The 13,511-nt window shown below is 39.6% G+C and overlaps 1 protein-coding gene across 3 annotated transcripts in view; it reads left to right on the plus strand.

Annotated features, from left to right (window-relative positions):
• Positions 1 to 13,511, plus strand: part of cadm2a (cell adhesion molecule 2a) — a 231,096-nt gene that overhangs the window by 155,921 nt on the left and 61,664 nt on the right. For 2 of the 3 annotated variants that reach the window (XM_042431967.1, XM_042431965.1), the window contains exon 2: positions 3,316 to 3,342. The exons of the other annotated variant lie outside the window; for it this stretch is intronic. In XM_042431967.1, coding sequence (XP_042287901.1) covers positions 3,316 to 3,342 — 27 coding nt within the window. The remainder of the gene's footprint in view (positions 1 to 3,315; positions 3,343 to 13,511) is intronic. 3 annotated transcript variants of the gene reach the window in all.

Genomic DNA, 13,511 nt, shown 5'->3' on the forward strand with positions numbered 1-13,511 from the left:
TTTTGTACTGTTTATAATAAGTGTCTTTAGCTGAGAGTGTATTCAATGCAGATTTGGATGATTATCTACTTGTAAGACAGATGAAACCTCATTCATATCACATATTTTAAAGTCAAGACACTAAGAGGGATATTTACTAAGAATTTGTGCCCCATTTTAAGCACTTAAACAGCCAAATGTGCTTCTTTTTATTCGTCTGAAAGACCGTAGTGAAGTTTATGCAGGTAAAATTGGCAGAAAAGTGGCTTCATTGAAAATTGCATGTTTGGTCTCATGCAAAACATGTTGCATGTTGTATTCTTGTTTGGAGGTGCAAAATATAGGAAGAGCGAATGTAAATTTATACAAACAAGCCTGCATTAGAAATTTAAAGTTGATAAAGTTGTTGATAAAGAAAGAACAGTTTACTGTAGTCTAGCGGAGCTCTTGGTTCAGTACCTAAACACAAGAATAAGAGTAGCAATGCAGCAGTCTGCTATTTTTCTCACAATTTAACCTGTTTCCCACAGGTCCCTCCTGCCTGTTTCCATGACTTGTAATGACTCACAGCAGCTTCAGTCCAGTGTGATATGATTGAAGCAGCAAGTAATACATGATTTTGTAATACTTAATGAAGTAGGCCATGATATTTATCATGTGTAAAAATGTATAAAAATTAAACCAAAAAAAAATTCCACTAATTTTCAAAACTCATTCAATCACTGATTTTTTTTTTTTTTTTAAGCTGACAACATCACAATATATAACTAAAATATCTTCATGTATAGCCTTCCTCAAGTGGTATGAATGCACGCTTGCAGATCCAAACGCATCTTCTCTTCAACCAGCAGCATTAACATTTGTAGTCTTGGTAATGATTATTATGAGGAATAATTTGTTTAAAATATCAAACTTCAAGCTTGATGTTGTCTTGAATGCCCTTTTCCAAAAAAACATTACTTTCTCTTCACAGAATTTTCTTTCTTTTAGAATTTTTAGCACTAACTCTTTAATGGACATGAGACATTGGAAAAAGGGGAATCACAGTGTTGGTTTAAAATGCAGTATAGACAAATTTGATCCCATTCAGATGTCAGATTTTTATATATCTTTTAGTGTATCATATCCACTCAGGAGTATTGAGGGCATGTGAGAGGTGGCCATTGTGTAATCGATTGAGAATACTCTGCTCATGGTATGGTAAAATGGGGGAATGAGAGAGTGAAATGAAAAGTGTTTTATTCAATTTCAGCTTGCCAGGACTTACCGAACTGTTGTGTCGTGTCGGTTGCTTGGTAACTGTAATACTCGGAGATATAAGTGCAGAGAGTGTAGTGAATAAGACTGTAAGACTGCCACCATTTTTTTTTCTTTGCTGCTCGTATTGTCTCCCTCTCTCTCTCTCTCTCTCTCTCTCTATATATATATATATATATATATATATATATATATACATATATATATATATATATATATATATATATATTTGTATATATGACAAACACTATATACAGCCATTGTTACAAATAAGATATAATGTGTTTTTTTCTGTCTTCCGTCTTTTTATTCCTGTGGGTAGTGACTGTGAGAGATCACAGAGCCACAGTTGTGACAGGGAAGTCATACCTTGACAGCAGGGATGAAAGGCAGGAATAGAGCAGGGTCAGACTGCTGGGTGAATATTTCACAGTCATCAGTCTTGTGACATTCGCTGCCCTGTTTCTCTGTTGGCCCCTCTCCCTCTTGACCAGTGACACAGCAGCAAGGTGTGAGGCTGCCTGCATGTGTTCATGTGTAAGAGAGAAATAGTTAAGGTTTGTACTCATAATAATTTGTGTCATATATGATAGATTTCGCCTTCCTCTCTCATTTGCCCCCTGTGGTGTGCCACTAAATGTGCTGTGATGCTGAGAACCAAGAATGTGCAAATTAAGTTTGAAAATTCATGACAAATCACAGGAAATGATCAGTTTATTTTTTTCACTTTCTCACGTCCTCGCTATCTTGCATCTTAGCAGGCTATGATGGCCCTAACAAAACATAATCATATCCATCAGCTACTGAAAATTGGCTATCAGGATTTGATGAGCACTCCGATATAAATAAAACAATATCTATGCAAGAGTTGAAAGAGTTGCTGACTGTCGAGCAGCCGGTTTGTATCTCGAGGGTGTTTTCAGGATTACTTTTCACTCCTTCTCTGACTATGAATTTAAACCTCTTTACAATATGTTGATCAGCAATTACGGAAATTTTGTATATCTGTTGTGTACAGGGAGAGTGATTTATAAATCTGTAATCGAAAAGAAAGCACAACATTTTTTTGTAACTTCCAGACTCTGCACCTGCGGTTAGATTTTCTGTTCTTCCTCTCTCATTCTTTTTTCAGGCGCTGTCTCTTAGAGGTTTTCAGGCTCACTGGAGGCATTCCAATAGATCCATCAATTTGGCAAAGCAGTGTGTGTGAAGCATAAGAGTCATTCCCTCGGGATACACACGCAAAATACACAGACACACACGCACACTAATAGACAATCTATGTTGTTTATTTTGCTCCCCTCTGTGTTTTTACCAGCAGGATGTCTCAGAGGTGATGCTTATGTTGTTGGTTAGGTCCTCTGTGTTGTGGCTCCCTTTGTTTTTTGTACATGGCTATAAGGGCCTATATGGATTTCACCAAGCTGCTTATTGAACCCTCTCATATCATGGCATATTCTCTGCTAGATGACAATCTAGTCTGCGCTTCTCCTAACTGATTACAGTGCTGTCAGTCACAACCTAATATGGTCCTGCACCAGTGTTTGCATGCATGACAAATCATCATTTCCTCTATGTCCACACAAAACAAAAGCCATAAAGGCATCAACTTGATCTTTTACTGTAAAATGTCTGTAATTTCCACTAGACATCAAATGAAGCAAAACCTTCACTAATCAACAGCGTGATATCTACAGTATGTCCATTTCCTTATGGGTCTCGCGAGCTCATTAGAAAACAGCAAGCTTCCTTGCATGATCCAGATGATGTGACACGACTAATTAAAAGGTGCCACACTGTAAGGTCTCAATTTGCTGATGAGCTAAATCAGGACACTCTCTTTCAGGGTTGAACGATCGGGGGGTTTCAGCACTCAGCTGCAGCACTCGTGATTGACATCCAAGATAAAGACGATGTTGTTTCTGCACATAAGCGACAGATAGAGGCGCGCTGTTCTTCCCACAGTTATCTAATCATTTGCTCTGTCTTCTTTCTTTGTCCTTTTTTCTTCTCTCTGTTTTCTGGCGTCTGCCTCTCTTGCTGTCCATCCAACCCCTCTTCTCTACTTGGGGACTCCAGTGATGGCTTCAAAAGGCAAAGGTCGAGGTGAGTGGTGGCTGTGTCTTCCTGCCGTACCGCTAACTTAGCCTCACTAAACTAACATCAAAAAGTGAAATCAAATCTATATTTTTTTTTTTATTTTAAAACATAATTGATTGATGTTTTAGGTTATTTCCTATATTGTACTCTTGTGCTTGCTTTTTTGTTGTGGTGTGCTCAATTCCTGAGCAGTTATATTATTGTAATATTTTGATGTAAGGCAGTATTTAAAGGGCAATTTTGGTATTTTATATTAAGCTCTTATATAGGCTGTTTTGTATAACGGGAATTTTGTGTGTTGTAGCAAAGACACTAAACTACACTACATATAGTTTATTTATGACTACCCAAAGAAAACATGACTGTGACAAAATGGTTTGCTTGGGATCAGAATGTGTTTTCTTGTTTTAAAATAGCACTTCTACAACATAATACGCATTTTAGTGTCAATATTTATAGATGTTTTTTCTATTATATTTGCTCCTGAATTATTCAACCTCATAAACTCTGAAGGAGATACTCCAAGGTCATAAGATTAATAAGGGAGTATTTCACTGTGTGATACTGCCCTTTACCATTTCCATAAAATTGGAAAGGTGGCAGTAAATTACAGTGATCAAAAACTTCTCCATCATTCTCTGCATCTGTTAGATGGCAGTGAGAAAGGATTATAGATCAGAGTGAGTCAGAGTGTCGAGAAAGAGGCAGAGTGTTTATGTGAGAGGAGATAAGCTGATTTCATTCAGCTGTGTGCTTCAGTAAATATCGCCTCTCAAGACTAAGAATTTAGTCAACCACAACTATAACTATAATCTCCTCCTGTAAAGTAACCATCTTTGGCTAATGATCATACAATCAGAGGTCTTGAATATAGGCAATTTCAGAGCAAAGAGATGGTAATAAGCCCAATGACAGGACAGGCATCAATACGGGGAAACATACCAAGCAGACCAGGCTATACAAATAGAATCGACTTTTTTTTTTTTTTTTGAGTAATTCCAAATGTGTGTTTTCCTTAAACAATCAGTCAAACTTGAAAATAAAGGTGAATCGAGAAAAGACCATGAGAATATGTGCCAAAATTAAAGATTATCATGGGTCCAAAATGTTGGACTTGATCTAAAACAGAACCATGAAAAACTTACCCAAAAACTATTTTCAGAAAAGTGAGACTTGATCCAAAGGGGACTCGAGACACAGCCAAACCCAATCCGAATAGACCAGATGATAATTTGAACAGACATTAATAGAGGCAGAACATCAACACTGGCAGCAGCTTGATGCTCTATCAATTAACGTATCAATAATAACAACAATGTCTTAAAAATGGATGTAAAGTCATGGAAATTACTCCCAAAAATATTTTTTTACATGCTTCAAATACTAATTTGTAGAAAAAATAGAAAGTATTTTAATCCACTGCACCAACAACACAGACAGAAGATAATCATTTTCTGCAATGACTAGGATTTACCACATGATCAGAGCTGTTATGTACTGTATGTGCTGATCAACTAGAATCCACTTGGATATTAGACATATCAACACAAAGACCTATGGCAGTAAAATGGGAACATACCCAGGTCTCAGTTCTTCAGGACTGAGTGGACTTGTGTAGATCTCCAGCCCAAATGTGAATGTGTTTACATGGAGACGTTATATTACTCAAATAGACACAATAATAGCCAGTTAAAACAGCTCATGTAAACACCTTGATTAGAATCAACTTGCCAATCTAGGGGAAAAAAAGAATCTAACCTGGCCGACAAAAAATTGCGGTTGAAATTACCTTTCCCAAATACTTTCTGTTTTTAGAAAATGTATACTCTGCAAATGCTCATCCAGTGGAGTCAAACATATTCCCCCTGGAAATACTCTCTATATTGTTTGTGATTGATGAGCGCTCTCCACCACTTTCTCATGTTATACGTCTTTCCCAGGGGAACCCTATTTGAATAAGTGACGTTTACTCGGGAGAGACCGACTCATAATGGCTAGTCAGCCTTCTGTTTAATAACAGCAAACTGTCTGTTCTGATAAAACTGCTGCTTTTGTACAATCGCACAACAATACACCAATCATACTGCAATTCCAAATGGGTACGTCCTCTTCAAAAGTTTGCCTGTTGTGAAGTGATAGATCTGGTATATTGCTCATGTCAAAACCCTTCCCTTTCTTTACAATACTGTCTCCCTTCTCCCCTCCTCCTCCTCATCATCATCATTCTCAGCAGCAGCTCTGGTAGTAACAGCACAGACAGCGCATGTTTTCCCTCTACACTTCACTACGCAGAATTTTCTTGTTTTCCTGCTGCGTCTGAATGCGTAATTAATTTAAACCATGTCTCTCCGGGCCAACATCCAACTCTGTGTGGTTGAACGCAACTGTAAGATCTCCCATCTCATTCACAGTTGAACCCATCCCTCTCTTCAAAGGCCACCCTAACCTGGCTATCATCCTTTTCTATCTCACTGTGACAGTATAGGAAATCCATTGCACTCTTAATAGGGGAACAGAGGATGTGTAGATCAGAGTCAAGCACATGTCTCCGTCTTGCCTCTCTCACCCTTATAATGAGGCTATTGGTAGGAAAACATAACAAGCAAGATAAGATTCATGCTGATCAGTGGGCAGATAAAGGCTCAGTTCACCTCCAAGCACCAGTTCATCCGCGTGCATGTGTGTGTGTGTGTGTGTGTGTGTGTGTGAGAGAGAGACAGAGAGAGAGAGAGAGAGATATGTATGTGCTTGAGGCTACCTTCCGCATGTATTCATTTGCAATTGCACATATTGTACAGCCAATTACTGTATACACCACCAAAGATGAATTCTCCTGTCGCTTCGTTGGCTGGTGGAAGATTAAATCAGAGTTATTTTTAGAAAATGTGACAACATAATGGCGTCACTGTCAGGGATGCAAAATGACCATGAACATGTGTCTTTGAAATTGCTCTGAATCTATGCAGTCACCATGTATTACAAACCGAAGATTGCACTAAAAAGAAAACATTTCAAACCAATGGTAATCTGGGGATTAGCCTGTAATATTTCTCTGGAGTAAAAGTAAGTAAGTAAAGTAAAAGGAGTGTAAAGGGATGGCGTGCCATTTGAAAAACATAGTCCACACTTGTATCACTTTCAGCTGTCATACAAGTTATGAGAGTTTCCTCACATCTTGTACTCAAATGTAATCATGCCGGGTTAGGCCAGCCTGAGCTTAGCTTTGAGACGAGATCTTCAGTGTCAACCCTGCAACTACGGGCCCTTCCTATAAGTTGCGGTTTTAAAAGGGAAGCAGCAAAGTAAGTCTGTCACACGAGCCGAATGATAAGAGCTGTTTTTAAAACTAGCACTTTCTGCTCACTGAGTCTTGCAGATATCCCCTGAGGCAAGAAGCATTTCCCAAGATCACTCTTAAATGAACAGTATCTGTCAACACATCACCACACATTAGAAAATCACACTGTGTCATGTTGATTTGGGGAATTTGGGAGTTTTTGGTGGCAGCAGCGATTAGTCTGATTTCCCTCATGAATGCCACCCTTGCCTGCGATCATTCTGCTCTCACCGCATAAGAAATGAATTACTTCCTGTCATAAAAAAAAGGAGTCAAGCGCATTTCTCTTCCACATCAGTTTGAGAAAATTTGAAAATTTCAATAGCCACAATAAATCCGATTTCCCTGACCTAATGCTTTTATGACATTTAAATTGTAAAACCTACTAAGCCAGCAAGAGAGGATGAGTAATAATACTGATTTGCCATTGCTTGGCCTTATATTTGAAGAGGGACTAGAGTGAAATATTTGAGGATAGAAACACTGTACGTAGCCAGATCCTTCCTTTCTTTGTCCTTGTAGTGCTGAAAATAGAACAGATGAGACTGCGTTTTGGCTATTTCTTAAAAGGCTGAACTGAAAATAACATTTAGTGTATTGTTCAATTTCAGTCAGCACTTCTCATCGGTAACACACAAAATATCCTCGCCTTAACTACATATAACATACACAAATACACAGGGAACTGTGCTTGTGCATAAATCAGGGCAGCATAATTTAAATGCCTGTTTCCCACATGTCTACTTAGCATCTCAGATAATGCAACTGTGTGAGCAGCAAGTCTCCTTTGGCTACAGGGAAGTGTTTAAGATATTGTTCTTTTATTATGGTACTTGCCTCCATTGTTTACTCCACTCCTTCTTTCTTTACATTTATCTGTCAAAATATGTACTTCTGTACCTTACCTCGCTTTTGCTCTCAGCTTCTGCTGCTCGCTTTTGCCAGCTGGAAGAAAGCACTGTATGAAGTATTTATGAAGGCCAGGTTTACCTCTGTCATAAAACCATGAGATGTCTGCCCTTGGCTCAGAAAGGATAGTGAGATCCCGGCCACTCTGGACAGAGATGGCTTGAACTTAAGCAGCTTACACACAGAGAATGGGCAGAGGTTTATATCTCTGCCCTTTAAATGGATGTGGCTGAATCAAGGGCAGCAATACTGGGCAAATGATATTGATGTCTTGAAGTGAAGCTGGTCACCAAATTGAAATTAGACTTGTTTGTTTTTATAAACGATGATAGGATCGGCTCCTGAAAAGCAACATTACACAGAAGTTCAGCTGTGGCAGTTTTTCCTCAGCAACAAAAGAAAGAGAGAAACTGCTGTGGCATGTTTGTAACTTGTCCAGGGCTTTGTACACACAAGAGGGTGCTAACATAGGAGACATTCTTTCTGGATGTTTTGTCACTACCTTGACAACGTCTGTCAAAACCTTTCACACCCCAGATGCTACTGGAGACAGTAAACCCCTCTTCTACCCCCCTCCCTCCCCCCAATGTCAAAAACAGGCCAAAACAGACTTCACTCTCCCCCGGGTAGCTCGTGGTGCTTACCACACTGTCCTCTCTCTCTGTCGCCACATGTCACGCATAAACAACACCTAATAGAACCTCGGAGAAGTAGGTGATATTTTGTTGATCTGACTACAGAGGTTGAGTTGGACGTCAAGTTTGTGATGACGGCACCAACAGCTGCCCAGTCTAATTATTGTATGTAAATGACAACAGCACTGCCATACTCAGCCTCTCTGGTGCAGGATAATTAATTTCCAGCCTGTCCTCACAAGAAAAACGACAGTATAGGTCTAAAGTTCAGGGTGGCAAAAATTACCTATAGTTAGGTTTACGTCATCTAGCAGCCAAAGTAATTATGACCTGAAGTGACGCGGTTCAAATGACGTCAGTATAAGGTGACTTGATGAGATGATTTTGCCTTATTAGAAGGAGGTGGATTGGGCAGATGGCTAGTTAGATTTACTGTTGCCATGACGATGAACGTTGCATAATTTTAAGGAAGTATAAATCACATTTCAAGTGACCATTTTAACCCAAACCATGATCTTTCCCTAATCCTAACCAAGTGGTTTTTGTACCTAAACCTAACTAGACCTTAATCACAGTGTTGTCACACCATAAAACATAGTTATTGTTTAAGATTTTGTAACTGGAGTGCATTGCTACAGCCGCTAGATGGCACAGACATAACTATAGGTCGTTTTTTGCCGGCTGAATTTTAGACCTATACTGTTGTTTAATTATGAGGATGTGTGTTGTTAATATCATATCTCCTGATCAAAGACTGTCAGACTGTCCCGAGGTGGTTGTACACCAGCGCTGAATACAAAGGTAGCTCCACCCTCTGCAGTGGTTGTATTCAATTTGCTCACAGCAGGAATCTTATCACTGTCAAAAAAAAGCAAATTTAGATTTGAAGCATGCACACACACACACACACACACACACACACACACACACCAAGAATTTATTTGAATTTTTCATGGGCAAATGCATATATCTTTAAATTTATGGAAGATGAATTGAGAGTATTTTTCACTTAGTGCAGCGTGACGGCAATGAAGGCACCGTATTTGTAAATGCGACCCCTTTCCAAACAAAGCTGCTCTAAATGCATTTTATTATATTTTTATTCCTTCAATGCAAAATATTCTGACTTGCAGAAGACTAACGTATGACAGTTGGCTTGCACAAACATGGGGGTCTGGCTGCTTGTGTTGTGTTTGTGTTATTAAGCCAGACTTCACTTTCTCCTCTGATTTCAAGAGGTTTAAAAGATAAATTATATACAGTGCTGTAACCCTTCCAGTGCTTTCTTGTTTAAAAAGACAGATGTATAGCTTTTTCACACCGGCGACACAGGAAAGCACAATTTAATTTCAATGCGAATACGGGAGGCTCATTTTTCATGCCAGGTGTAATAGTGTTATGAAATGTTGATAAATCACATTTGAGATGGGATGTGGATTTGGCATGCATGTTGATAGAAGGCTTAAAAAAAAAGGTCACATTGAAAGAGAAAGAAACTAAGACTGTGTGTATGACGTGTTACTGAGAAAAAAGGAAGGGAGGTTTTTGTGAAAATTGTCAAAGAGGGAGAAAGAGTCCCAGAGCGAGGGCAGGGAGTTGTGATGCACTTCTCTGATATGTTAGCTTCCGTTCCAGGAAGTTACTAACATTTCCTGTTCCATATTATCAGGTAGAATTGGTTCTTGTACAAAGAAATCTTCCCTGCCTGGAAATTAAAGTACATGCAGTTTTCCCTGTTGCATTTTGCTGATGCTCTAAACCAGTTTGCTGTTGTTGCTCAAGGATGCTCAAGGTTGAATTCACACCATCCGATGAGATGATCAAAACTCTTGACCTTGTACCGTCTCTCCAATCACTAGGCCACCCTGCTTCTCAACACTCTCTGAATTACTCACTCTGAGAAGCTTGTGTATCCAGCTATATAACCAACTGTGTAACCTTACATAGGCTAACTGTCAGGGTGAAACTGTTGCATCCTATGTAATCTTCTGTATCTCATTCATGATCTTCTGAGTTGAGGATGCATTTTGAACAGTAAGCCACTTGAGCTCATGCTTTACCATGTCAGGGTATCTAAGGTAGTGCTGTGCTGTGCAGTGTTGCCTGCTGTATGTGGTTTGAAGTGCACATTTTTAACACACCATTATAATGATAAAAAACAACAGTATGTGTTCATTTTTTTACTTTCAATTTTTAATAAAGTAACACTGATAATTAAATATTGCTCACAGTTGGCAGACGTATTCTGGTTTAACTCTGACCTACTGTACTCACCGTAGTTGTGCATGCACACAGTTTTTTCCTGTGCAATGACAGATTATTACTGACATCACTGGTGTGCTTTTTTTGGTTTTTGGCTTGTTTACAACCTGTCTCATCATCTGAGTGCTGTTTCTTGCTTTGTTGTTGCGACATCACTGTGTTCCCAGATCTCAAAAATCACTTTGGTGTTTTCATAATTGATAGAAACTTCAAAACTAAGACCCATGATGTACAAACATTTAAATTTATATTTACAGTGATATAATCCAAAAGTCTACATTCATCTGGTATGTCCGACTTGCTTAAAAGGTAACTCAGCTAATGAAAACGGTGGACTGCCTCTGTCCATTTTTTTAATCCTGTATTCCCTGCCATACATCATAGCTCTACAGCTCAGTTGAGCTCCAGTCCTGGTATAAAGGTCAGTAGCTCCAGGCTGTCCGTCTGTCTGCCTGCATCTCTCTCCTTTTCCCTGCTTCTTGAATGCCTAAATAAAAAAGGTTAGTAGACTGAGCTGCTCTTGCTTGAAAGGTCATGTCGGAGAGCAGACAGGAAGCATCCGTGATACTCTTATCGGTATTATTTGTCCGGTAGTTTGCTTTGGCAACAGGTACTGTGGGTTTGAATGTGTCCTGTGAATATCTCTACTGGGTGCTCAGGCATGTACTTTTGGAAGTGATAGTTGGTCTTTTGAGGAAAAAATTGGATGCAATGCGTGGTGGGAGGCACAAGTCCAAATGATTGTCGGGAAGCTCTGTGGCCAGCTTTGATTATTCGCCAGTGCATACGCCTACTTCTAGGTGGAGGGAGGGAATGGGGGGTATTGAGTGGGTCCCATTAAAACTTAAGATTCAGCTCATCTAGGGAGACAGCTGTGTGGAGGGTAAAGCATGGGAATGTGCTTTGGTTTAGTGTCTCTAGAGGAAATAATGTGTTGCTATTTGTTTTGAGACAGCTGCAATCATCCCAAAAGAATCAGGTCTTGCATTGCTCCATATGCCATTTATGGTTACATATATATTATCCAGTTCAAGCTAAATAAAGCAAAACTAATTTCATTATGTCTCTATTTTGTAATGTCATGTAGATGAGGAAGTTGTTGACCTGGTTTAGTCTAGGCATGTCAGTCAAAGTGGAGGGCAATTAAACTGACCCCACTCTCCATGAGAGTCAGAACACAATTGAGCACGAGAATGGAGGTTAGATCAAGATAAACTTGAAAGTCTAGGGAGCACTGGGAGACACAGAGTATATGAAAATGAGAGACAAAGAAAAGACAAAGAAAGGAAATGCCACCCTTCAGGGATCAACTAGTGGAGGAGACGCGACACAGAGAGAGAGGGATATAGAGAAAGAAGGGGACTGAGTGGAATTGATGTGAACTGGAAAAGATAGAGCAAGAAACTGAAAGTAGGAAAAAGCGTGGAGTTGAAGTGAGGGAAGGACCTAAATTTAGACATGGAAATCAGGGGAGAGCAGCTGCCTCCTTCCCTCAGGAGATACATTTAAATCAGGTCTGGGTGGCCAGAGGGGAGAATGGAGGAACCTACTCCACTGGCCAATTAGGCGCACAGAGCACTGCACTGTGCTAATATAACCATCATTGTGGCCCCTTTGGCCCTTTCAGTCCCACTGGACGTGTAGCACGAGACACTGACGCAGGGCTTACTGTAGGAGGAGGGATCCCCGGACTATTGTAACTTTATGTAGACACTAGTACCAAGAGAGAGGAGGAGAGGAGAGGAGAGCAACAACAAGAAAGGCACAGATGAACATATCTACAATATAGTATGTCCTATATGTCTTTACACATATTTATATCTTGTAGCTTAGTTACAATGGTGCTGTGTTGTATTCCTGTTTCATAGTCTTCAGTTTTGGAAGCACCCCTTTTTCCCGAGATGGATGCGCAGCTCTTTGTCACAACCATTAAATCACTCAAACATCATGTTTTCTTCTTTGTCAAAATCAGATCATTTAGAGAACAAACTAGCAGACTATATTTTCAGGGATAAGTACAGACTTGACAATACAGTTTCAAGCGGGCATATTCCCTGAGTGTCTCCATCTTCAATGACATTTTGCAGTAATGAACTAAAATTATACACTATGTCATATTGTGCAGAACCTTGCTCTAAAATCACCAATGTTACCATTCACTTTGCTGGTTAACTATTGACTTCCCTTTGTGGCCAGCACAGAGGAAATAAAATGTATCACACTGAGCTGTATGTCACCCAACTGCGTTAGTAATAAAAATGAGAAAAAGTAAGTGATTTAAAGAGAGAAAGTAATAAAGAGAGCAAGGGCAGGCGCAGGAGAACGGTAAATCGTTGGCAGATCATGCCTCATGCAAAACTTTCATGAATAAAACATATTTCTAGCCTCCCATAGCTCAGATCCATTTTTCCTCCGTTTCCCTCCTCTCCCCTCTCTATCTCTGGCACGCATGATTAACCTCGGGAGGCCTTAATCAACACTGGAAATGACCCGTGCTCCTTGACTTACCTCTCTCTACCTCCCCTTCCTTCCTTCACCTCATTCTCTCTCCTCTCAGCACATCGTTCACCACAGGTCTGTCAGTGATGGGGTTTGCTTCACCTGCTAACCCTGTAGACAAGCGCTATTTGAGGGTTGTTTATCTTACCTGTGCAAATCATTAACTGATGTAAGGAAAACACAAAACTGCCTGCTGATATTTACACAGGGAATGTGATCTAATACAGTATCAGCGTTTTGGATGGAAGGGTATCAAACAGAATCACACAGAAATTGAAGTTGCAGCATTTAAAAACTTCTAAATATTTCTGATTTCTTTTCTTTCCTTATATATGTTTTTTTCAATTTTTTATTATCCTTTCCTGGGGGTATGGTGGTTTAAGACGGGAAAGTTAGCTGGGGATGAATAATCTTTTTTACCTAAGCCTTTATTCACACAGTCTTTAAACCTGTCCTCTGGGGATGGGGACAGGGATAGATTTATGGTTATTATTATTTACTTGCTTACTTGCTCCCTCAGCCTCCCTAACACA

The sequence above is a fragment of the Thunnus maccoyii genome, chromosome 13 (genome assembly GCF_910596095.1).
Source record: "Thunnus maccoyii chromosome 13, fThuMac1.1, whole genome shotgun sequence".
NCBI lineage: Eukaryota > Metazoa > Chordata > Actinopteri > Scombriformes > Scombridae > Thunnus > Thunnus maccoyii.